We start from the raw sequence: 26,107 nt of genomic DNA on the forward strand, positions 1-26,107 counted from the left end.
GTTCGAGACCAGCCTGGGCTACATAGTGAGTTCCAGGTCAGGCTCAACTACATAGTGAGACTCTGTCTCAAAAAACCAAAAAAAAAAAAAAAAAAAAAAAAAAAAAAAAAAAAAAAAAAAAAAAAAAAAAAAAGGGCCAGGAATTTAGCTCAGTGATTCTGCTACCTGCCTCGCAAGTGCAAGGCCCAGAGTTCAATCTCTGGTACCTAAAAAAAAAAAAAGGGATCCCCAGTGACAGTCTGCTCATTGATACGAGGATTCTGGGAGTTGGACTCCTGGCCTGCTGAGTCTGCAGCTATCAGCTGGGCTCATACAAGCTGGGACTTTTTTGCTTATATTTACTGTTTAATTTTCCCAATTGAATTTATTTTTGCCAAGGTCTTGTGATTGCTTTGCCCAAAGGAGAGATATAGAAACATAGATTGTAGGGAAATCTGGTCTGTGATTTACAAGGTGCAGTTGTTGCTAGATGGGGTGACAATCCAGTGACATAATCCCCTAGTTTTAGTGGCAGCTCCTGGCCTGAGAGTCTCTTTGTCTCTGAGCAACCTATGGGTTCCTTTGAGAGTGTCTGACAGCATTTTCCAGGGATTACAGGTTGTGGCACAGTCCACATGACATGAGGCCACTGACCATCCCACTGGGGAACTTTCCTACCTTAGTGTTATTTCCTTCAAGGCATGCTATTTTTGAAAAAAGCCTTGTTCTCTCTCAGAAGTGAATTTGCTTTTTAAACTATGTCAGGCAGTGATTTACTCTCCTTGTGGAGGGAAGCAATACCCATGTATGTTCTTCTGATTCAGTGCGGTACCAAACTTATACCCTATAGGCAGAAGAAAAGAGAACAAATTAGATATGAGCTGGGCTCAGTGAACAAGCTGACTGTCTTTGGGCCCTTGAGCTGAGAACGTGCTAGCAGAGATTCCCTAAATACTCACATGCACACTTCCCAGCAGTCTGGTCTGCCAGAAAGATCCTACACATGCGTGCCTGCTCCAGGCTCTCTTCTGGTCAGAGGCTGTGTAATGAACCCTCAGAAGATTAAAATCAAATGTTTGACCACCTGAAAGCAGCAGGCAGCTTGAGTCCAGAGATACTATTTCTGGTCTGTCAGGTTAGTGGCATCATTTCTTAATCTCAGAGAAAAATGAAGAACCTCTGGTACAAACTTGAGATAAAGAAGTGAACTATTTCCTGTCATCTCCCTTTTCCAGTTATGGTGTCTCCTCTATCTTCCAGAAACCCACTGGGTTTCTCTTGTTTTTCTAAGTGGGCATCCTTAGTTTCCTGAAGTGAGCAGCACACTGGATAGCCCCACTATCACCCAGCCTATCCACCTCCCCTCCCTTTCAGACCGACTCCCGTTGTTAGCCTCTGTTCACACCTATGGAAAGTGATTCTCTCTAAAGAGCAGCTGATCCTCCTTGGAATCGGGGAACTCTCAAGCATTCTTTTTTATTTTTAGTTTTCTATTCCGATCCCTGACCACCAACAACTGGGGAAGGAGAACACCGCCTATCTATTTTCTCTCATTCTTTCTCATTTGTGAGAAAGAAATGGAGTTACTCGTGCCCAGAGAAGATGCCTTTTGGCTTACCTGCTAGCTTTAATCTTCTTATTCCTTGTCACTGGTGATCAAAAAAGTGGGAATCCAGACTTTTTGAGTACAGTAAACCCATTTGTTAAATGGGAATAAATAAGCAGGCGTTTCCCTCATTAGGTTAGAAATGCACAAAGTTAGAAAGTAAGGCTGGAATTCTTGTCACCACCAGGAGTGGACACTAATTTGTTCCACTGAGATAACTGTCCCCGGATGAATTGCACCTATCCAGAGTATTACTGGCCCAGTGTTCAGGCTCATTCTAACAGCAGACATGAAAGAATTCTGTACTACACATGAGCTGCCCTACATTTTCCATTAATATTTAAAATCTCTCTAGAGTCCATGCCCAGAGTGAATCAACCTGCCACACATCTCTGCTCATCATGATGTTATGCCTGGTAGGTAGCTTGTAGGGTAGAAAAGGTGGTGAACTTCTAAAAACATTAGCATGGGCTATGGACTGCCTCTGCCAGGACTATGGTGAGCCCCTTTCCTCCAGGCTCTCCTGCATGGCTCAGGACATCCAGTGTCCTGGTGTCCTTACATCCTTCATTTTGATACCTTATCCCAGCTTCCAAAAAGTGCAGAACAAGCAATACTCTGAGCAATTTAGTCAACCCAAGCCCAAGCTGTTCTCCTTAACTAAGGATCTGTGAAGCTGCCTGCAGGGTATTTCTTACCAGGCAAGGGATCTCATTCTTTCTCATTTGTGAGAAAGAAATGGAGTTACTCGTGCCCAGAGAAGATGCCTTTTGGCTTACCTGCTAGCTTTAATCTTCTTATTCCTTGTCACTTGTGATCAAAAAAGCGGGAATCCAGACTTTTTGAGTACAGTAAACCCGTTTGTTAAATGGGAATAAATAAGCAGGCGTTTCCCTCATTAGGTTAGAAATGCACAAAGTTAGAAAGTAAGGCTGGAATTCTTGTCACCACCAGGAGTGGACACTAATTTGTTCCACTGAGATAACTGTCCCCGGATGAATTGCACCTATCCAGAGTATTACTGGCCCAGTGTTCAGGCTCATTCTAACAGCAGACATGAAAGAATTCTGTACTACACATGAGCTGCCCTACATTTTCCATTAATATTTAAAATCTCTCTAGAGTCCATGCCCAGAGTGAATCAACCTGCCACACATCTCTGCTCATCATGATGTTATGCCTGGTAGGTAGCTTGTAGGGTAGAAAAGGTGGTGAACTTCTAAAAACATTAGCATGGGCTATGGACTGCCTCTGCCAGGACTATGGTGAGCCCCTTTCCTCCAGGCTCTCCTGCATGGCTCAGGACATCCAGTGTCCTGGTGTCCTTACATCCTTCATTTTGATACCTTATCCCAGCTTCCAAAAAGTGCAGAACAAGCAATACTCTGAGCAATTTAGTCAACCCAAGCCCAAGCTGTTCTCCTTAACTAAGGATCTGTGCAGGGTATTTCTTACCAGGCAAGGGGTGAAATTAAAAGAGGAGAGCCTGGCAGCTTTTGGCTGGGGTTTCCTTTTCATGTTGCATAAACCAGTGTTTGCCTCTATGGACTTGATTAGTTGCAACCTTAATCCTTTAGTTCTATTTCCTCCTTGGGGCAACAAGAAATAAATGGGTTCCATTTAGAAAAAAATACACACTTGTTTGTCTTTGACTTTGGCCTTCAAAATGCCAAGATAGCAAGGGCTTTGACTATGGCCATGCTCTTCTTGCTGAAGATAGTTACTTGGGAGACTTTTGGAGAATGCAGGGTATAGCAGAGTTACTTGCTGAGAAACACTGAGGGAGAAACTAGAGTCAATAAGTAGGGAATCTGGGGCTGCATGAATAGGAAATGGGATTTGTTGGAATATAATATCTTTCTCAAGCTTGTGTTACTTTCTTGTATACTTCCTAATAAAAATTAGCATCCAGTTCTATTCAGTGATCTTTAATGATTTATTTTTAAATACTTTTAAAATTCGTAATTGAAAAAACCATAGCATTAGCCACTTTAATTGTACAGTTCAGTACTATTGAGTCTATATTATTTCCATTGTTGTAAATGTTTTCCAGAACCGCCTCATATTGCAATTCTGAAACTTGGTATACCCACTAACCCCACCATTCTTCATTTTCCTAGTCCCTTGGCAGCCATCATTCTTCTTTGCTTGTGAGTTAAATACATTAGATATCCCATATTAGTAGAATTATCTATTTTTTTATGACTGGCTAATTTCGTTTTGCATAATATCCTTCAGATTCATCCATGTGATGAGATTTCCTTCTTTTTAAGGGTTTAATAATTATGTTCCTTTGTTTGTATTTATAATATTTGCCCACAGGCGGACATTTTGATTTGCTCCTACCTCCCAGCTGTCATAATGCTGCAATGAAAATGGTGTGGGAAAATCTCTTCAAGGTCCCTCCCTCACCTCGGCTTTGCATTGAACTACATACCTAGCCCTTTTGCATTTTTAAGTTGTAAAGTTGTTCAGGCTGGTTTTGAACTTGAAACCTTCTGCCTTAAGGGTTTTGCTTTTAATTCTAGTAATTGGATTGCTCAATTATATGGTAATTATTTTTAAAAATATTTTTAAGAAACATTCACACCGTTTGCCATAGCAACAACACCATTTTACATTCCTACCAATTCTGAACAGGGCTTCCAGTTTCTCCACATCTTTGTCAACACTATTTTTTAAAGTTGTCATCATAATGGATGTAAGGTGATATCTGAAGGATTTGTTTTTGGTTTTTTGGTTTTGGGTTTTGGTTTTTTTTTTTTGAACTGGGGAACAAACTGAGGACCTTGTGCTTATGAGGCCATTGCGGTGCCACTGAGCTAAATCCCTGGCCTGAAGGGTTTTTGTTTTTTTTGGGGGTGGGGGGTTCCAAGGATCCAACACAGGACCATGAGCTTGCAAGGCAGGCTAAGGCACCACTGAGCTAAATCCCCAACCCCTGGGGGGTTTTGATCTGTCTTTCTCTAATGACTAATAATGTTGGATATCATTTAATGTGCTTTTTAGCCATATATAGATCTTTGGAGAAATATCTACTCAAATTCTTTTGCCCATTTTAAAAATCAGGTTTTGTTGAGTGTTGGAAGTTTTCTGCATATTCTATATAGTAACACCTTAATATAAATATGATTTATAAATATTTTTTCCTATTCCATAGGTTAGACTCACTTTTGCCATCATTATTTTGATGGAAGAATTTTTTCTTTCTTTGGTTTGTCTGGCTTTCTTGGTCTCACTCTGCAAAATCAGTTTATAGGTAATATAAACCCAATATAGTTTTTCAGAGAGGTCTACCCAGCATGTTGCAGACTAGTATGAAAAGGTTTTCATGAAGAATGAATTGAGAGAGACCCAGTGATTACATTGACCCTCTAGCCTGTGAACAGTGGCCTTGTCCTGGATGCCAGAAGATTCCTGAACATGGGGTGGACATGCATGGCTGACCCCAGTGTTGTTACACCTATCAGATCATTTGAAGCTATTGGATTCACCTTGGAATCTCCAGCCTCCCAGGAAAGCAATACAACTCCAAGTGCTCCAAAGCCAAATCTAACCTGCTAAGTGTTTCTCTAAGGCAGCCAGTCCTTTGAAGTGTGGTCCTCCCAGATATTTCTAAGGCTCAGATGAAGTCCCATTCTCTCTCTGTCCATGCCAGCACCCTGCTCCATGACCTAACTTTCCTTTTAAAATATAGAGCACATAAAGTTTATACCCCTTTGAGACATTTTTATTGACCGACTTTTTATCATCTTCCCAGTCGCAGTTTGAGGCAGAGACTGTGACTTGCACTTCCTTGCAGTTCTCACAGATGTTGGGACAGTTGGCTGATGAGTTGGAGAGGATTACCATAGAGTGAGTGTTTTCCTGTCCCAAACTTTGGTTCCAGCCATGAAGCGGGGGGAGCAGGAGTTGGGGAATGTGCCAAATTGAATGGGCTGAGGTCCTCAAAAAAGAGTAAATGATCTTTGCCTTGAGGATGAGCAGTGCCTTGGCGTATGTTCTCTCTGAAGAGCAAATTGTGGGGTGGGGGTGGATCTAAGTGCAGAGAGGACAAAAACGGAAATCAAGTTTTGCCATTTAAAAGACTTTAAGCAGTTAGCAGATCAAGATTGTTTAGTAGAAAGGTCAGAGCATTGCCTTAGCACACCCCAAGATGCCCTTGTAAAATTTCATCAACCTTGGAATGGATAAGGGCCTTGAAAGGATTTTCACATCACTTGTCTGGCCCTGTTTAAATGGCTCATCTGAAACAAGTTTCCCCACATTATTTTTCCTGTGTGACTTTTAATCCTTTCCTGGAAGCTCTCCTCTACATGAAACTTAAGGGCAGACTGCCCGAGAGTGATCTTTGTAGGCTGAGCTAGGAGATCCCCAACTGTTACCCAGCATTGAAGCAGCACATTGATTCTCTGCTTTCCAGCTTGTAGAGTAAGAGGTTAATGGGGTTGAATAATTAACTCAAAATAACTGGTTGATGTCTTTTTATTGCCATTTCATTCTGCAGCAGTTGCTGCCTTATTTTTAGAGGCATTTGTGGTCCTTACTACACCCTGAAATTGGAGTAGAATGAGAAGGAAATTGTATACTTTTCAACTGATATTTTGAAGATAGGAGGAAATTGAAGTGAGGCTGACCATTGTACCACCAAGAGTGCTGATACCATGTCTTGGCTTTATTCTGTTCGACCTTCCTCCCACCCAAGGGTTTTGGTCTGAATATTCTCAGCATTGATTTTACAGGAGAAACCCACTTCTCTCTAGTATATAAATTTCCTTTTGACATTTTAAACTATGAACCATAAACTGATCCATTGTGTTTATTTTTAAAAGTCATCTCTGTTGATGGAAAAAATTATTACAATATAATTCCACTGTAAAAGAGAAGTGGCCCTATCTCCCTGACTATAGCTTGCTGAGGTTAGTAATTTTCTAAGATACCCGAGCCCCTCATTCATCTCTGGACCTTGGCATTACAGTAATTATATTATATGGCAAAGGAATTGTTACCAGATAATATCTTAGAAATTGGGAAATTATGAGCTAATTTCAGCCATCTCAAATTAATGAGAATGTTCTTTCTGAAGTGCTACTAATGTAAACCTTTAAAAAATGACAAGTGAAAGATATTTAAATCCTCTATCTGCAGAGCTCAGTGTGAACTCTGCCAGCATAACCAGTTGCTATTATCCGGCCAGTTGCTGGGGTAGCTTTTTTTTAATCTTCCAGTTTTTATTAAATTTTATCTGGGCTTGGCTGTTATAACAGCAACTTCTCTGGAGTGGCGAGGGAATGTGGTTCTAAGTGACATAACTCAGTCTATAGGAGTGTCATCTGGCCTAGGAGAACTTCACTCCAGGGCAATGCCTGGCACACACAGCACCTTTCTTCTGCCTAGCCTAGTTTGTACATGGATGCCTTCCTTTATCTTAGCATGGATTTGCATCTGTGATCTTGTTTTATTAACCTAGAATTGCTCCTCCCACATGGACGTGGCCCAAGGCTGTACTTCAATGTGCTTATCTCCAAACAGTTGATTCCCTTGATCTCAAAATTTCCCACTTTCCCGTGTTTTACACCTTGATGCGGAAGTGGGTGTTGGAGAAACCTGATGTTTTTCAGGCACTGACCCAACCCTGTCTGATGCATCTATTTTGGGTGGTCCTTCTGTACCATGTGCTATTACCCCACCACCACCATACCCAACCCTCACCAGGGCAGGGCTAACATTTTTGAGAGTGATACTTAGGAAGGGCAATATTTGGAAGGGCTTGCATGACCCTTATATAAACAGAAAATTCCACTATTCATATTGATGAGTAGGAGGAATTTTTGGGTGGTCCCTCTGTACCATGTGCTATTACCCCACCACCACCATACCCAACCCTCACCAGGGCAGGGCTAACATTTTTGAGAGTGATACTTAGGAAGGGAAATATTTGGAAGGGCTTGCATGACCCTTATATAAACAGAAAATTCCGCTATTCATATTGATGAGTAGGAGGAAGTGGAGACAAAGATGATGGAGAAGGCTGGATAAAGCCTGGTCCCCTGGTGGTAGTGCCACTGCCTCTCCCACTCCCCATGATTGAGACATCCCCTTCTGGGAACTTACCTTCTTGTCCACAGCACTTCCAAGCCCTTCCATCTTTTCCTCATTTTTTAATGAGAATTTATACCACTCTGAATTAAGATTGGTCTCGGAAGTCAGACTGTCTGGTTTCGAATATTGTCCTTCTGCTTACTGGCCCTTTAACTTCAGTCAGTTTATTTAATCTCTTACCTGTTTTCTTAACTGTAGTATGAGACTAATATATAATAGACTCTGACTCTTAGTGATTATGGGCATTAAATGAAAACTCATAAAACACTTGGACCTTAGCTGTCTATGGATGCTTTTGAACAGGGCTACTAGTGGCTCTCAGCCTGTTGTGTGAACAAGAAAAACAAGCCTCTCCTTGCTAATTTCTGTCCTATTTTCCCCACCACACACAGCTTGATGCTACTGGTGAGTATTCAAAGTAAATTTCACTCATTCATAGTTAAAGCTGCCAGGGCGTATAATGTTGCCAGCTTGGTGAGTGATATCACATCCATCCACCACCTGAGTCTCATCTGCACAGCCTGCTTGTCATTTGAAGTTCTCTCATCCCCACTGTCCTTAATGTCTTGAGAACTTTTCTGTTATTTGTTCAACTTTGACTTAAGTCAGACCTTGACTGGCTCTGTCTGGCTTCCTCCTCCACACTTTATTTCCCTGCCTCTGGTTGTACACACCTTCCCCTAAACCAGTGTTTCTCCTGCTAGTCTCTGAGATGCACATCTGATTGTCATTTCTTAATCTGAAATCCTCCACATCTTCCCACTGCCTGGGGTAAAATCCAGGCACCATAGTGTAGGTCCTAAGACCTTTGGGCAGGGCCTCCCTCTGCTGCACCAAAATTCAACTTCACCTCCCCTCCTCTCTACATAGAAGAGGACCCATATGGCAAACATCGAGTTGAGCGATGAATGAAGGTATTAATAAGATAATATGAAGAGCTCAAATAAGTAATGCTAAAACTCAAGTAATGCAAAATTTACCAAGTGTCACAGATAATTCACGAAGTACAGATTAGTAGTACATAGAGAAATGTTGAACTCTTATTAAGGATCAAAGAAATTAAAGTCCAAAGACATTTTTACAAACCAGATAACCAAAGGTTTTTAAGAGTTAATGTACACTATTTACCAGAGCTTTGATACATTCGTATTCTCAGTTGGGGGGAGGATAGATTGACCTGGATGGATCAGAAGATAAATTTTCAGAGTAATAAAAACATTTTCTACCTGGAAAATGTTCTTTTTTTGCAAATGTATCTCTATGTACCTTCTACTCTGTGTGATACTTATCAAAAATGCATTGAAATATACTAAAATTGGTGCATCTTACCATGTGTAAACTCTAAAGATGATTAAAACACTGTTACTAGCGTTAAGAGAATAAGGTTTTTTTATACATTGGGTGGTAAGAGTGAGGTAATGACTTGGTTCCATCTTTCTGGAAGTTAATTTGCTTCTGCCTTTAAGAAACTGTACTCCTGGATGTGATAATTCTCCTTGGACAGCAACCTTAGGAAGAATCATGAATTGGAAGATATACTGTATATACTATTATCCATTTTGATAGCAGTTAACACTGGAAAAAGTGTCCTCTGATGAAGGATTGATTAAACTGTGATAATCTGTGTGAGGCTACTGCCACTGCATGAGATCCCTTTGAATAGGGATAAGGTATCCCAGGCTTCTGATAAGGCAGCTGAATTTCAGCACCACCTGTCCCCTTTACGTGGGTACCTCTGCTCATCCCATGTCTCTGACCACAGCCCTGATCTATACTTTGGTTGACAAGGCAGACATTAATGTCTAAATCCCTTTAAAGAACAGTGTGGGTAGTTGTTTGCAATGGAAAGTTAAAATGAAAAAAACAAACAAAGTTGTACAGCTAATTGTAAATATTTTCAAAAACTTCGAATTTCCCAGAGAAGACCTACTGAGATGTAATTGGTGGTTGACCAATGAGAGAATTACAGCTGACCTTTCCTTCTGTGCTGTCCCTAAATTTCCTCACTAGCAATTCTTTTCCTATTTATGAAAATAGCTATGTTTATTTTGCTAATTTACTGAAGCTTTGCAGTGCTGACCTGCAACAGTGGTCTCTGAGCACAGGAGCAGAGCAGAGGACTTGAGTGCTGTGTTAAGGGCAGAGCTGGTCTGGAGTAGAGGTGAGGATAGCTTTGTGATTCCCAGTGATATCCTTCCATCAAAGGAATGTCTTTGCCTCTTTCCCCTTCTGCAGGTTTGAGACCTTTGAGATAAATAGCTTTGAGCAGTTTTGTATCAACTTTGCTAACGAAAAGCTCCAGCAACAGTTCAACTCGGTATGTCAAGTTTATGGCCCTGGGGATAGGGGAGGCCTCACACTCTTCTGGAGTAGATGCCCAGCCCGGAGCTGCCTCCCTTCCACTTGAAGTCAGTGGGCTGCAGCTTTGCCCTGGCCTTCTCTGGGTTTCCTTGTGCCCCAGCTTTCAAAACTGATTCTCCATTGCCTGGTGAGGTCACATTACTCTGGCAGCTGTGTTGAGAAGGTAAACGATCTCATTTGATTCCCACTCATCTGATCCTGGGCTCTCAAGTATTTAAACAATTGCAGGCCAGATGTGGTTCTCCTTGTGATTGGTTGGGTGATAGCAACACAAATGATTACTGAAATAACCAAGGAGAGGGTTGCAGAGGAATGGAAAAATCATTTACCAAGCTCTTTGAGAGTTCAGTAGAAAGGTGACTGCATTTCACTTGCATTGACTTTTTACTTCTTTTCCTAGCATGTGTTCAAACTGGAGCAAGAAGAATACATGAAGGAGCAGATCCCTTGGACTTTGATTGATTTCTATGATAACCAACCCTGTATTGATCTCATAGAAGCTAAGCTGGGTATCCTGGACCTGTTGGATGAAGAATGTAAGGTAAAAGTGGCAATACTTTCATTGAATTGATTCAATTCTAGACTTAAATTGTGGAACAGTAGGCAGCTGTGTGATGCAAGGAAACATGAAATCTCAAAACTGGGAGTGAATCCTTAGTGTTCTGGAAGATACTTTGTTATCCATTCTGCATGAATTGAGTGTGATAAGCAAATGTTGTCATACTGGTAAATACAGGGCTCTTTTGGCATATGGATAATAGTCTGCAGCTGTTAGGAATTGGCATGATAAGGTGGCATAGATTTGGTGCCTTGGGTGTCCTAGGTGCCAAGAGAACCAGCATCTAGAGCGCTCAAAGGCCAGGATCATCTTTGCAATGTGAAATGACTGGTGATAGTGTTGGGTGGCAGGTGATATTCACAGATTTCCCTCTGCCTGTCTTTAATGAACTCAACCCAGTGTGACAGGGAGAGCTCCTGGCAGCCTTGGAAGTCTATTGGGTGAGAGGATCTGTATTTTATTAGTTGCCTCACTTCTTTGGCTTGTGGTTTCCTGTCTTATGGGTTGAAAGGAGTTGGTTTTGATCTTCACAGTCTCTCCCAATTTTGTGCTTGATTGATAAGAGTAAACAGTTCATTTCTCCAGTAATGGAAACTAATAAAAAGCTCTAGAAGCCACACAGATCATGGTATTGAAAGGGATGGATTCCATTGCTTTGAAGTTCTTTTCTCCCCACACCTTGCCTGTAAAGGAAGGTATGTGGCTTAATGGTTAGGGAGGTGGATGAGTTTTCCTTCTAGAAGGTCTCTACTTTTTTCATTGACTTTCAAATGAAAGGAAAGGATTAATAAAACAATAGGTGACAGAGAGAAAATATACTGAATCCTGTAGCTGGCATAGTTTTACCTCCATGTTTCAGTATCTCTTTAGAGACACTAGCTTTATCTTCAAAGTCAGTGTTCAAGCAGGAATAATTTCTAAATGTGTCAGGTGTTTGTCGTGTGTCATGTATTTGTTTTGCCTTTGCCTTGTCAGGTGTTTGTCTGGTTTTGCCCAACCTAGGAGGTTGGAGTTAAGGTAAAATAATTGTCCCTGGATTGAGTGGCCCTAGCTAAATTGCTGACATCATAGCATTAAGCCTTCCCATCTCCCTCCTGCAGTCGACTCCTCACTTTTCTGTTCCACAGCCAACAGCCTTCTTCCCCAGCTTAGCCAAGAGTATACCCTCCTCAGTCTCTGTTGCGATTTCCTGTCAGTGACCATCTCCTGCAGCTCCATATCCCCCACCCAACACCCAGACCTCTGTCCCAGGCTTCTGGGGTGCTGGCCAGTGTGTCACTCAAACCCTTGCTCAAGCTGAACTCTGGCTTTTCACTCCACTCCTTGCTGGTGAAGGTCTTGCACAACAGAGGATATACTGGCTGTCCTGCATAAGTCCATCTGTACCTGTGATGAAGAGTTAAGTAATCATAAACCAGGACCCCCAGGAGACGTGGCTTCTGCTTTCCCATTTATTCACAGCTTCTCACAAAATACCACAGTGCTTTGGGAAGACCAATTCTGTGACTAGCAGCTGTCTAGTGAGTTTGTAGTGATATATGTGCCTTTGGCCAGTGAAATAGGACTGCTGGTAGGTTTTTTTTGCCTTGTCCTCTGAGGAGCTGAGAGGTGCTACCACCCAAGGGGCCATCTCACAACAATGTCAAAGCAATGGGAACACTGGTCCAAGGACATAGAGATGGAGTTAGATGGGCCTCCACCCCTGAGGGTAACCCAGAGCAGTGCTGAGCTCAGAACAGGTAATTCCAGGAATGGTGTGAGAGCACATAGCAGATAGCAGCTGTAGAGAAAACAAGCCAGACTCGGGCAGGGAGGCCCTCAAAACAAGCCCTGTTCAGCAGTTAAGAAAGTAACTACCCCAAACATTAGACTTTGCAGCCCGAGACAGTCCCAGTCCAAGAAATGCCCCAGTTTCTCTTGTCTTCTCTCTTTCTTCTGAACACACACCACCTGCAGCATCTCTGTGGGCATCTGTCTTACTTAAGAGAAGCTACAGGAAAATACAGCTGTATTTCTAACTCCTGCCACTGCAATCAGTCAAACACCAAAAACATGTTATGCACATGCTGTGTTTTTCATCTTGAGGGAAAGCCCTCAGAGAGGAGAAACTGACCTCCCTGATGACTTGCAAGGGAGGACAGGCAAGGTTGTATTTGGACCAGTGAACAGGGGTGGGGCCTGGAGATGTCAGATTCCATAGCAAGCTGGGAGGGGCAAGGGCTGCAGAATGTCTTAAAGGGGCACCAATTTAAAAACCACACTGAGCTACATGCAGCCACTATGATTCCCCCTCCCAGTGCTCCCTGGTTTTGTTCAAAGTCCAGATTTTCTGCTCTTGGAGCTCATGGGAGCTGGGGATGTCAAGATGACAAATAGTGTTGTGAATGTGACACATTTAAACTCACTGTTGGCCAAGACTGCAAGTGTGGCTGGGGAGGTGAGATGAATGCTGAGTTAGGAATAAGACAGAAGCCCACAGTGTGGAAACTTTTTGCACCAGACTTCATTGTTCTGTGAAGTCAGAGTGACTGAGTATAATTTGCAGCCTCTAGCAAGATGACTTTAAATCAATAGATGTCATTCCATTTGTCAAAGGTCACCTAACTGATCCTTTTAAAAGGGGTGCATTTTACTGTAGGAAAATTACACTGTAACAAATCTGACTTTAAAAAATAGAGGGTGGCCTTCTGGCCCCTTCTGGAGGTAAACACATCCCTGAGCCTCAGCAGGTTGAGGAATTCCTCTGTTGTCTGTTGTAACTGGGCAGTGCAGAATCCCTTGGGATGAAGCCTTTCAGACTATGAAATCTGCCTCAGATACATCTCTGTCCTCTAGTCTCTCAGACCCTCTGTGGCTGAGAAATAATGAGACCTCACTGTGAAGAACTGAATTCTGCAACCCCCACTTGACAGGACACAAAGCAAAGAGAGGGTTGAACTGGTGACGTAAAGCAGCCAATGGGAAAATCACTTCCTGGAGATGTGCTGTGGAGAGCAGGGCTAGTGAGAGGTGTTTCAGTTAGAAGTGTGGACACACCTAGCTGTGGACTGAAAGGGGCAGCACATGGGGGCCTCTCCCCAGGGCCTGAGATAGGTCTCAAAACTGCAGGGGAGGCGTGGGGACCACAACATCAAACTGCTCAGGTTTGTTTAGGTGGAAAAGCCCCACATTTATAGTCAGACCCTAAGCAACCCACAAGCTATGCAGTGAGTGCTTCAGCTATCCCAGGGAGTAAGAAATTTTAACTTCAGGCTGCTTTTGCCTAAGTTCTCCAGTCCACAGTGTGCCATGGGGTGGGGAGAAGTGGGACGCAACAGTCCTTTCCCTCCCCTAAGCCATAGTCAGGCTGACATTTTCTGCCATCCAGTGCCCCATACATCAATCTCCTCCCTCTTAGAAGAACAAGTTAGTCTGGCTTATAGAATATGAGAGGTCACTGTATGCTTCCTTCTGGGTGGCATATTTGTATTTTAGCAGAAATCTTCTGGAAATGATGGCATGATCCCTGAAAGCAACCATAGTGAATAAAAATACAGATTACTGCTACAGGCTGGAGAGACAGTATTGGGGGGTCTTCAAAGACAGGCTTATCAGGAACAGCAGGCTCTACCCTGTATGGATTGTTTTGTTGTGGAACCCATCTAAAGAGCTGAGTACTCAGACATTCCTCATCCTTGTTGTGCTTCCCAGTGACATCAAGCTGAAGACAGTGGGGCTATTGCTGTCATGTCTTCTCATTTAGGCCATCCTGCTCCCAGGAGAGTTTTTGGTTTTATTTTGTTTTTTGTTTTGAATTTTTTGGGTACTGGGGATGGAACTCAGGACCTCATGCATGGCTACATCCCTGGCTGAGTTTATTCTTTCAGATCAAGGTTTGTAGTGTCTTCAGTGGCCCTAGAGGTCTCCTTCAGCTGATTGAAGAGAGTCTGGAGTGAGCAGGCAGGGAGATGGACTGGGTGTCCAGGAGCTTAGCAATGGGAGAGGCCACCTCAAGTCTGTTGGGTAGAGCAGTCCAAGGGAGTTGTCAGGTCAAGGAGGAGTTTCGGTAATTGGAAGTGAGGCAATGCAGATACTGACTTCCTTACATGGCTGCTGGTTGGGATGCTGACTTGGAGGGCGGCACTTTTCCCCAAGGGAAGAGAAGGAAAAAGAGTGGCTGAGGATGCAGATGGGTTTCTGGGTGTAACAGTTTCTGGGTTTGTAATTCTCTGCTTGAAAACCTCCATTTCCCATGAAGGAAGAAATGAGGCATGCACCAGGAGGCAGGTCAGAAGCTTACAGAGGCTGGAGGAAGGGGAGAGCTATCCTGTGAGTGGGACACTGAATAACTGAGTGCACCGTTTCACAGATGAGATTGAGGAGTCATTGAGGTCAACTCCCAATTAGAGCCAGGATCAGTGTCTTAATCTACAGAAGGATGAAACTTGGTCTTATTTTTTGGTAGCAACACTGTTATACTTACTACATTAGATCAACAGGGCTTGGTGAAGGAAAACTGAGTTGCTGTGTGAGTTCCTCCAGCCTCTGGGAGAAGGGAAAGAGAAGTAGTCTGCTCAGACCTGTGAGGAGTTGGTATTATGCTGAGTGTGCAGGGAAGAGTCATGTGAGGGTGGAAGAGTAAAGGCCCAAAGCAGCACTGGGTGCTGCTTGGTGTACAAGGAAGTAGCTGCCTCCTTTCTGGACAGCTGTTCGGGTTGCATAGTCCTGGGCTGAGCTGCACTCTGTTACAGCAAGGAGCAGGCAGAGGGTACTTCTCAGAGACTTGAGGATCCAGAGGTGCTTTGTTGTGTGGTGATGTGAGAGGTCAGCAGAGGTGAGAGGCATCAGGGAGCCACAGACATAAGGGATGGAACAAGACAGTGAGTGTCTGGAGAGGCAGTCACTGCTGGCAGTAGTCCAGGAGGACAGGGTCAAGAAGCAGAGGTTAATAAGTGGCTATGAAGTCTTTAGTAGCCATCTCCTGTCTGCAGTTTTGTCGGGGGCAGGCTTTGCTCCCAGGGGGCACCCCAGATAGTGATTGCAGCTCCTGTGATAGATTAGTTTCTCCTCGAGGTGCCAAAGTTTGTATAATGACAAAAAATGCATACTCTAGATTCAGCCTGCCTTCCAGCTCTGTGGTCTTGTGCAAGTTACTGAAAACCTCTATCTCCTTTTCCTCTTCTCTCTGTATAAACTTAGTGCCTATCTCATAGAGTTATGAGGATTAAGTGAGTTGATACATCTCGAATGTGTAGAAAACTGCCTGACTTACATGAAGCATTGTGAACATTAGCTGTTAGTATTATCTGAGATTCTTAATTGATATAAGTTCCTGCTGGTCTTTATTTATAGTTGGAGGTGGAATGGGGAGTAAAAAGAGAGATGAATAGCCGGGCATGATGGCACATGCCTATAAAACCAGCACTCAGAAGGCTGAGTCAGGAGGACCACTGTGAGTTCGAGACCAGCCTGGGCTACATAGTGAGTTCCAGGTCAGTCTCAACTACACAGTGAGACCCTGTCTCAAAAAAACAAAAAAATAGAGAGAAATGAATCTTGGTTAAGAAGTATGTATACAACATGACCTTGACTGTTGGCCTCCTCTGCTAATTAATTCTGACTTACTGAGTACATAGGATCATACATGGGGTCTTCTCACAGAAGTCCTGTCTTTGCATCAGTGTGATTTGTTACCAGCGGACTTAAGTATGTACTTAGGTGAGCCTTCTCACAGTTCTGCTGCCCTAGTTGGATCAGTCCCTCAAGGTCTGTCTTACTCCTGTCCTTGGCCTAACTGGTTCCCAACAGCCCCACGAGGGTGACCCATCTTTCCCCCACACCTGCTGGTTCTAAACACAGAATGCTTTTAGGCAAATACAAAACAGTGTATATATAGAAAATGCTGAATTAAATATTTCATTGTCTGCCCAACACAATTAATAGCCTCTTTCAATAAAGCATTTTCTTTTCTTGAATTTCCTATAGCACATAGCAGTGAGTATTCAATACTAGTTGTGTATTCAATACAATACACATGGAATCTTAGGAAAAATCTGTTTGCTTACAAAGGATTTAAGAAGTTTGTTCTCAAGTATGTAAGCACTTTCTTTATCACACAAATTTTATTCATTTACTAAGCAAAACTCTTTAAATGGCTACTAAAGGGTCACCTTCATCTTGGCTTGATCCAGATGTATGATCTAAATTAATGATGGGTTAGTTAATTCATGACCCATAACTAAGGACTCACCATTCTGGTGAGTGGGTGTCAGGGATGACATAGGAAAGAACATTTAATAGGTTACTGTCTTCCTTGACAGTTTGAGTTGTGGTTACCATGACTGTTATGTTTTCAAGGAAGCAAGGTGCTTGTTCACTTTTGAAGCCATCCATAGAGACACTGAAAGGGGCCGCCCCTAGGAATTCTTTTTTTTTTAACCCAATAAAAAGTATCTTTATTCTCATATTTAAATTTTTTGTATCATAATGTATTAACAATATAAAAATACTTAGACTGCTACATCGATCCATCTTTCTAAGATTCGTGAATATGTGAACTTTGGATTCTGCATGGGGACTAAAAGGCTTTTATTGAGGGACATATGTGAATACAGAGGCAGCCCTTTTTCTTTGGCTTCAAATTATGTATAGTGAGGAGGGAAAAGAAAAATCCCAAAACCATTAAATTTAAAAAAGACTTGTTTTACAAGGCTTAGGATTGAAGCTTGGCTCAAAATGGATTAAAGTAGGCTGTGGTAAAAACCTGTGTCCACCACTAGTGGTTTCTGGACTCCTTGCCTTAGTTGCAGTGGTCCTTCTGCCTGCAGCCCCATGGGAAAACTGAAACTGACTGCTCTAGATGCTGGAAGATAGGCACTGGTGTTGGAAGTCTGAGGTTTGCCCTCAGCTGCCCAAGAGCTGGCTCCACCCACACTGATCAGCTGGAAATGAAACTGTGAAAAAAGCACTTTAAGGGGAGGGGTGCACATTGGAGTTCAGCCATTGAACTAAACTGCTTCATTCAGTGCCTGGGGCCTTGCTATCAGAGTTTCTTAGACTGGTGAGTTTCTCAGGAAACATTTCTAAGTAATCTGAACTAGAGCCACCACCCACCTTTGCCTGATAGGAGTGTCAGGCTGTTCTTGTTGCCTTGTTGGTAGGCCTAAACATACTGCACACCCTCTTCCTCTTACAAATTCCTAAGAACATAGTGGGGAGGCTTTCCTCTAGTCCAGCTTGTGGATAGTGGCTGGTTTTCTGTATATAGAGCTTCTCCAGGCCCTGGAGACCTTCCTTGAGCTTTGCTGCTGTTGCAATGATCACATGTTGTTTGATAAGCTGGTCATTCTTGGTCCATGAAGTATCTGGTATGATATGTGGTATGGCAGAGGGTGACAGGAGAGGCACCAGTAGAGAAGGTAGCTAGGCTCCATCCAGTCTCTGTGACCTACAGCAGAAAAGCAAGGGAGGCAGGGGCATCTGACTATCAAAGACAAATTGATAAAAAACAAAACCAAAAAAATAGATGCAGGTTGCCATAGTCACCAGGATGTCCTTAATGAGATGGCATGCTGACAGACTTGATCCCCACCACTTGAGCATTTAAACTGATGGCCTCAGGTTCAGGAAGATGTTCAGCCTCTTGGGCTGGATGCTCAGGGTTTCACAGGGCCTCTGCCACTTCTGCCTCTAGGAATTCATAATGATATGAAACTTCTAAGTCTGATTTTACATTTGGAGGGAGACAGAGATATTAGTCCTAGGCAGACCAACCACTAGGCACTTGGTGCCCAATGTGTGACCAGAGCCCGATTCTAGGTCCTTGAGGAGCAAGAAACAAAGCAGTAAGGTGTAGTCAGTCCTTTAACCCAACAGACCTAAGTGTGTAGTAAAAATACAATGAAACTAGTGGTGAATTTGTGTGTGTATGTGTGTGTGTGTGTGTGTGTACTCAGTAGTTAGGAATTTTAGAAAAGGGAGACTCAAAGTCAAGGGTGGTAAGGAACAGCATCTGAAAAAAGGATGCTAGCGCTGAGCCTGGATAGTAGCATGGATGAGCCTGGGAAGGAGGGAGGGTTTTTGTACAGCACGTTCCACCAAAGCAAGCAGGGTGAAGGTGTGCTGTGCTGGAAGGGAATGAGGGTGTGTTCAGGATGCTGCAGAGAAGACTCTGCTCCCTTGGCCTCAGCTTCTCTTCTCACCCTGTATTTGTATTTCCTGCTTTTGCCAGCCAGCAGATCATTGGTGAGTCAGCACACTTCTGTGGATGACAGCCCACACATGGTGGGTTGATGGCCTACTGTGCAGGACCCTGAGCATCATGATTGAGTCATTTTTCCAGGGTCTTGTTGAGGTCCTGATTTGCGCTGAATCCATCTTACAGAGCCAGTGTACTGATTCCATCCCTCTGCTGTGACATTTTGCTTCCTTTTTACTCTTCTTAAAGCACTCTACCTTATTTTGTGGTTCTGCAGGTCCCCAAAGGAACTGACCAGAACTGGGTTCAGAAGCTGTATGACCGGCACTCAAGCAGCCAGCACTTTCAGAAACCCCGCATGTCCAGCATGTCCTTCATTGTCATCCACTTTGCAGATAAGGTGGCTGTCCTCTTTGCTACCTTGTCCCTGCCGTAGCCCTGCCTTAAGTAAACTCAGGTTTCTGGGCCTGGAGGCAGATATCCCTTACGTTCCCTTGAGGGAACCCATCCTCCCAAGGATGGGTGTTATTGAGGAACTTTTCTAAATGGATTTTTCTTTTAATTCTCAGACTGTGGTGTGCGTGTAAATTAACTAGGGGTTTGTTAAAATGCACAATCTGACCAGTGGGTCTGGGGTGTTACTGAGAAACTCATCCATGGGGCCCTAATGAAATCTCCTATTTCGGCAACTCCCTTTTAAGACCATATTTTCTTTTGCAAAGTGATTTCTCAGTTCCCCCTGTGTCAATCCTGGCTTACTGAGTTTGAATTTTAAATGGAGACATCTGTGGGTTTCCCATCTACTCACAGCCCTTTTTAGAAAATTCCCCATGGATGAGATGAAACTATAGGGGTGCTTTGGTTTATAAACTTAATATGTTTTACAATTTTGGAGAAGATGGCCAAGGTCATTTATTACCCGATGTGCAGTTTGTGAACAGAGACAAAATTTTGCTGAACGCTTTTGTTTGTAAACCAAATTTTTTGCAAACAGAAGCCTCCATGAGCCAAGGTATTACTCTATTTAAGTACTCGGACTTCTGGAGGCTGAAGCACTGTTTTTCCTTCCATTACTGTGGCCCCAGGTGGAGTACCTTTCAGATGGCTTTCTTGAGAAAAACAGAGACACGGTATATGAAGAGCAGATCAACATCCTGAAGGCCAGCAAGGTAAAGAGCATCAAGGATGTAGAGGGGGAGCAAGTGTGTCCACGGCCGGAATTAGGTTGAGGGAACTGGTGTCAGCCTCACTGTGGATTGTAGCGAATATATTTGATGAGAGGAAAACATTAGGAGGGTTAGGGAGAGACAACTGGGAAAGATACCTGCTGATGAAAGGACAGAGAGAAGGGATTACAATCAGGAGGAGTGTGAAGGTGAAAATGTTGCTGATAGGGGTTAAATTCCTCATCTTCCATCTTGGTCCTTCATATTCTAGTTGGTCCTTCACGTAGCTTCTGTTAAGAGTCAATCTATAGAGCCTCTTGGTAACCAAAATCTAATGGAACAAAAGCTCAGAGTTAAAGGTCACCTAAATCTACTTTGGAATCTTTCCATTATGTCCAGATTTAGCTGTGTTTGAGCATAGCAAAAAGAGCAGATGCTGTGTTGGTCCATTCTACAGGGAAAGGAAACAAGGCACCCATTTCCACCTACATTTGTTAAAGCACCTGCTTGTGAGACACATTATTGACCCACCTGTTCCCATTCAAAGATTAACAAGGCAGTCTGTCTTGTAGTTGCTACTGTTGTGGAGTGAAAAAGATGATGTACACTGATAGCTGGAAGAGAGAGGAAGCGTGAAGACAGCTGCGGAGCCCGGCACACCGGCGTTCCACACAGTGCAGATGCTGCTGCCAGCTCCAGCCCTTCAGAGGAAACCCAAAACAGAAGTTGGCAGGGTTTAGGAAGCTTTCTCTCAGACCACATGGTACCGAATTCACTGCGGGGGCCTGATAACACTGTAGAAATGACAGATGAATTTCTCCTTGGGATAAGCTTTAGATGAATGCAATAGGGTAAGATGATAGAGTGGAAAAAATATACCTAATAAAAAGGACCCAAGGACTTAAAGCTGACTTAAACCCTGTATGTCACATGTCCCTGGAGGCTGAGGATTTAGGGAGGATTTAAGTTGGTGGTGGCCTGCGGACCCCTCCTCTTTGTCATCTCTGGATGTCTGGAACATCAGAGAACTAGTCCCTGGAACAACTGCCTGTGGGTGAAGGTGACTCCATCCATCGGTATTTTGGAGTTCATCACAAGGTTAACTCCTCATCTCCCCAAGTTCCCAAGTCTCTTGTCCATAATAGTTACACAGGAGTTTTACCTTTTTCCCAAGAGTGATGGTGGGGAGGGGATAAGAGGACTCTCAGGCCATGAGGAAAGAAGAGAATTAGAGTGTGTGCATACTGGGGCACCATCCCCATCCTGGGTGTCCTGGAATGCTGAGAGGCCAGTGGCCTCCTATATGTCTGACAGGGGTCCCCAGGTCGAGGAACCTCTGTCTTTGGGTATCCGTCTCTTTTTTCAAGGAGAAGCACAAAAGAGAGTTAGTACTTCTCATTAAAAACAAGGTTGCTGTTGCCACTATGTTGATTGTTTTAATTTGAGTGACTTGGAGATGCCAGAACCTGAAAAGGAGTATTGCCAATAAACTCTCTGAAAGATCATCTTCTGTTAATGGCTGGGCTTGTTTTCTCCCTTCTTTTATTTAACAACTTTACTGAATATTTGTGTGGTACACAGTATGGTGATAACAAACATTTATAGTTAACCTCATGGATCTTGCTATAGTGAAAAGGGTATAGTTATTACATATATACAACATGAAGAAAGATATACTTTGTCATGAAGTACAAGTTATGGTAATGCCATGAAGGTCAGAAGAAAGGTGCTATTGAAAAGAATGAGCTATGTTGGGAGATCCCAAGACTACCATCACGTTCAGTAGTTTGCTAGGAGAACTCATAGAACTCAGCATGTATACTCAATGCTATCATTTACTACAGCAAATATAAAGTTAAAAAAAATGTTAAGGACAGGTGCATGGGGCACATCTGGAGGAATCCAGACACAAGCTTCCAAGTGTCTTCTCCCAGTGGATTCACACAGAATGTGCTGAATTCCCCCAAATAAACAAGTATAAAAATACTTGTGAAATGTCTACCAGGGAATGTTGCCTAAGCCCAGGTATTCAGGGTTTTTATTCAACATCAGTTAGGTAGATGCCCTCTGCTTCAAATGAACCAAAATTCCAGACACCCAGGAGGAAAGCAGGTGTTCAACATTAACCATACTGTTTGCACAGTCACTTTAGGCATAGTGAGCCAGTTTTGCTGGGGATGCTGAAAACTCTCCTGAAATCAGTTTCCAGACACCAGCTGGGGGTTGACCTTGTGAGGAGACCTAAGGATAGCAGCCTCCTTTTTGTACAAGGGTATAATTTTAGATTGGGGGTTCTAGGTTTTTATTGGAAGTGAAATATAGACTCATAAAAATTAAAATAGTGCAGAAATATATAAAAGCCATCTCTTCTTCACCCATGTTCTGATGAATTCCTATTTTGCTTATACAAGAACATGGGTTACATCTTTTTAAGATTAAAATAATCACAGTATATAAACCTAGTCCTCTGTAATTTTTCAGTAACTGTTGTATCCAGACCATCTTTCTACATGAGTACACATGTACTTTTCCTATTTTAAACAACCACTGGCAGTTTGCTGTTTCAAATGCCCTTCATGTGTGTCTTTGCTTCCTTACAGTTGTCTGTTGGGTACAACTTTAGAAGTGGGATTGGTGATTCAAAGGGTATATGCATCAAAATGTATAGAAGTTGCTGAATTGGAGGACAAATAGGTCTGTGATCTTCTCTTGAAAGATAACATACTCCCTTATCTTTCAACTCACCCACTGCAGTTCTAGCTTTCTGCTATTTATAAAGAACCAGTGACTTTCTTGCCACCCTACTCCCCATTCCCAGTTCTGAGATGTTGTGGTGGTGACCAGCCACATGTAGGTCAGCTAGGTCGGGGTCTGGGCTAAAGACCCTCACAGGAAGAGGTCAGGAGCTCCCCACCAAGAGCCTTCAAACCCAGATCAGACTTCCCCCAAAGACAGAAGGCAAAGATCAGCACTGGAGTACCATACACCCATAGATTGGCTATGCACAGATGAAGCTACAAACCAGAGACATTCCTAAGTGTGCTTTCAATCGGGGCAGTCAGCCATGTCAGGCAACATCTGTCACTTAAGCATTTTTCAGATCCTTGTTCCCTGAACCTCTATCATTTCCTTTAACAAGTTCCTGCTGGCTTGAACCCCCAGTGGTATGTGCATGACTAACCCATTGGATGTCTTGTACCACTGGTGATACAAACAGATCTAATCACTTGTGCTTTCTTTTCATTTTTTTTTTTAACTAATAAAAAGCCACCCAATGGGACAGTCATACATGTACCACCAGTGGCTCAAGCTGCCCGGCAGTGAGACACACAAGTTATGGTGCCACCATGAATGTGTTTTAGTGTTCACAGCAGTTCTCTGAAGCTTATGTTGCTAATTCATGTTACAAGTAGAAAAATACAGACTAGAATGGTATGAGGCTTTATGTCATATATAATGCCCAATTTTTATTGGTTTTTCATCTGCCTAAGTGCAGCTAAATCACAAATCTTTGGTTAAATGTACAGCTTTATTTTTATATTATGAGAAGTTATCTTTTTTTTTCTTTGTGTGGCATCCCCCATAAGAAATTAGCAACTTGGTATGGCTAATTAAGCAGTGTGAAATAGAGGATTCCTACTTGTTTGCCAGCCACAGGGATGTGTGAGACCCTCCCAGCAAGAGCAGTGAGATAAACTGGTGTTGATAAGAATGCAATTAGTAAAGCCAGTCCCACTGCCTAACAGTTTATAATGTAACTAATTACTTTCACATCTACAACAAGCTATAAATTGAGACTTAAGAAATGCCTCTTTAAGGGCTGGGGATTTAGCTCAGCGGTTCGGTGGCGGCCTGCCTTGCAAGCACAAGGACCTGAGTTCAATCCCCGGTACCAAAAAAAAGAAAAAGAAAAAGAAAACATGACTTGAAGCTATTAACATATTCATTTGTTTTAAATACTAAAGAATAATTTTTCCCTCCTCATTTTTTATTGTAGAAAGGAATATTTTATTAAACTTGGTGGGAGACCTCAAAAGGAGAATACTTTTTCTATGAAGATGCTCCATTCTTACACTCTCCTATGTCCAGTGTCCTACACTGTGTGTAGGTTGGAGGGACAAGCAGTGAGTTGTGTGTGCAGGCCAGGCAGCGAGGGCTATTCTGAGCCATATTCCTTGGCAGGCAGTCTGGACACCATCTCTGCACTCCATCCCAGCAGGAAGACTCTGGGACAAAATGGCTCAAAGACAGTCATGGCCTAAAGCCACCAACCTGAGCCATGACAATTCCTAAGGTCCAGTGCCACAGTGGAGTAGCTCAGACAAGGCCGAGTGCTCTCTCCCCCACTTCCTTTCCACTTTATGACTTCAGCTGTCAAGAAATAATGGTGTCCATGCTAACATATTCCTTAAAGGCCACACACATGCCAATTAAGAGCAATGTTTGCTTTTTTAAAAAATATATTTTGAGTCAAAGCTTCAGTTAGCAACATTGAGATAGTCAACATATAATATGCTTGTTCTTAAATATACTTGGCATGCTGCTTATTAATGGTTTTGTGCTGATTATTGAAATGCAACTATTGATGCTCAGAAAAGTAGGTCTTGATGTAAGAGAACTTCCAGCAAGCACCACCCATTTTCCAGTGCAGAAATATGCATGTTTGTCATCTTCCCAAGAGTTAGGTGCAGTCTTTCCCTCAAAGCCCATTGAAAATAAATAAAAATTTCCTGCCTAGACATTTGAGATTTTCCTCCCAAACCATATAAAAGAGCCGGTTAAAAAGAAAAAGTATTTTGATTATGTTTACAGCCATAGTTAAGTTATAATAATGCATATTAATTATACAAATTAATGGGTTTCTCTGGGATGTTTCCATATACGCATAGATTGTATTTTAGTCTTGTTCATCTTCTCTTGCTCCCCACCAGTTTCCTTTCCCTTTCCTAACAGTTCTTCTTCTACTTTCAATTCTTTAAGTTACACATGTGAGAGAAAATGTGCAATATGTCTGTGACTTATGTATTTTGCTTAGAATGATGTCCTCTAGTTCATCTATTTTCCTTCAGATAATATAACTTCATTTCTCCTTATGGCTGAATAAAATTTTATTGTGTACATAATACACCATTATTTTCTTTATTCATCTGTCATTGAATACCTAGGCTGACTCCTTGTCTTGGCTATTGTAAAGAGTCACAACAAGCATGGGTATGCAGGTGTAGTGTTTTTTGTTTTTTGTTTTTTGTTTTTCTGTCATTGTTGTTATTTGTTTTGTTTTTGTTTTTTGTACCAGGGATTTAACTCGGGACCTTGCACTTGTGAGGCAGGCAGGTGGCAGAAACACTGAGCTAAATCCCTGGCCCATTTGTTTGTTTTTGAGATAACTCTTGCTGTGTCCATCAGGCTGGCCTTGAATTCCCTATATAGCTTACTGGCCTTTACTCAGAGCAACCCTCTTGCCTCAGCCTCTGAAGTGCTAGGCTTATAGGTATGCAACTCTGGCTGCAGGTATAGATTTTAAAGATAAGATTCTAGGCAAGAGATCTTCATCAAATTGCTTTGCTGTGTCTTGCTCTAGCTTCATGTTTGTTGTAAAGGAAATCTCTCTTGTATTCTTAAAAGCACAAAGACTAGGTGTGATTTCCAAGGAAACAGCTAAGCAGACAGCTGTAATTGATATTTCCTTAAACTGTCAAATGGTCTTTAGAAAGTGTTTTCATACTTCTCTTAATCCCTTTTCAAACAGATTTGCCTCGGTTTTTAAAAACTATATATAAACTTCAATAGCAGACAACACCAAAGCCAATCCCTATGGACACTTTTCAAATAAGTGACACAGTTAAGAAAGCACTTGGTTTGTCGAATATGTTACTGTAATTGTTTTTGAATTTGAAGGAAGAGATTTTTTAGAAAGGCTATATAGACGCCATTTCCCAGGACCAACAATGATGTCAAGGACTTCATTCCTGGTCAGCAAGCTTATAAACAAGCTTCTTCTCCCAGGCTGGGTATTTAGCTCAGTGGTTCCACTGCCCACCTCACAGACACAAGGTCCTGAGTTCAATCCCCAGTACCAAAAACAAAAGCTTCTGTGTAGCTCTAAAAGCTTAACCACAGTGAATAGGTTGAAGGAAAACTCTCCTTCTCACCCAGCT

The 26,107-nt window shown here is 42.5% G+C and overlaps 1 protein-coding gene across 2 annotated transcripts in view; it reads left to right on the forward strand.

The window, feature by feature from the left end:
* Myo5b (myosin VB) overlaps positions 1-26,107 on the forward strand; it is a 270,247-nt gene that overhangs the window by 134,562 nt on the left and 109,578 nt on the right. For both annotated transcript variants that reach the window (XM_033757427.1, XM_010621696.1), the window contains exons 11-14: positions 9,923-10,004; positions 10,449-10,589; positions 19,061-19,183; positions 19,869-19,952. In XM_033757427.1, coding sequence (XP_033613318.1) covers positions 9,923-10,004; positions 10,449-10,589; positions 19,061-19,183; positions 19,869-19,952 — 430 coding nt within the window. The remainder of the gene's footprint in view (positions 1-9,922; positions 10,005-10,448; positions 10,590-19,060; positions 19,184-19,868; positions 19,953-26,107) is intronic.

The sequence above is a fragment of the Fukomys damarensis genome, unplaced genomic scaffold, assembly GCF_012274545.1.
Source record: "Fukomys damarensis isolate Sample0158 unplaced genomic scaffold, DMR_v1.0_HiC HiC_scaffold_30, whole genome shotgun sequence".
In the NCBI taxonomy this organism is placed as follows: Eukaryota; Metazoa; Chordata; class Mammalia; order Rodentia; family Bathyergidae; genus Fukomys; species Fukomys damarensis.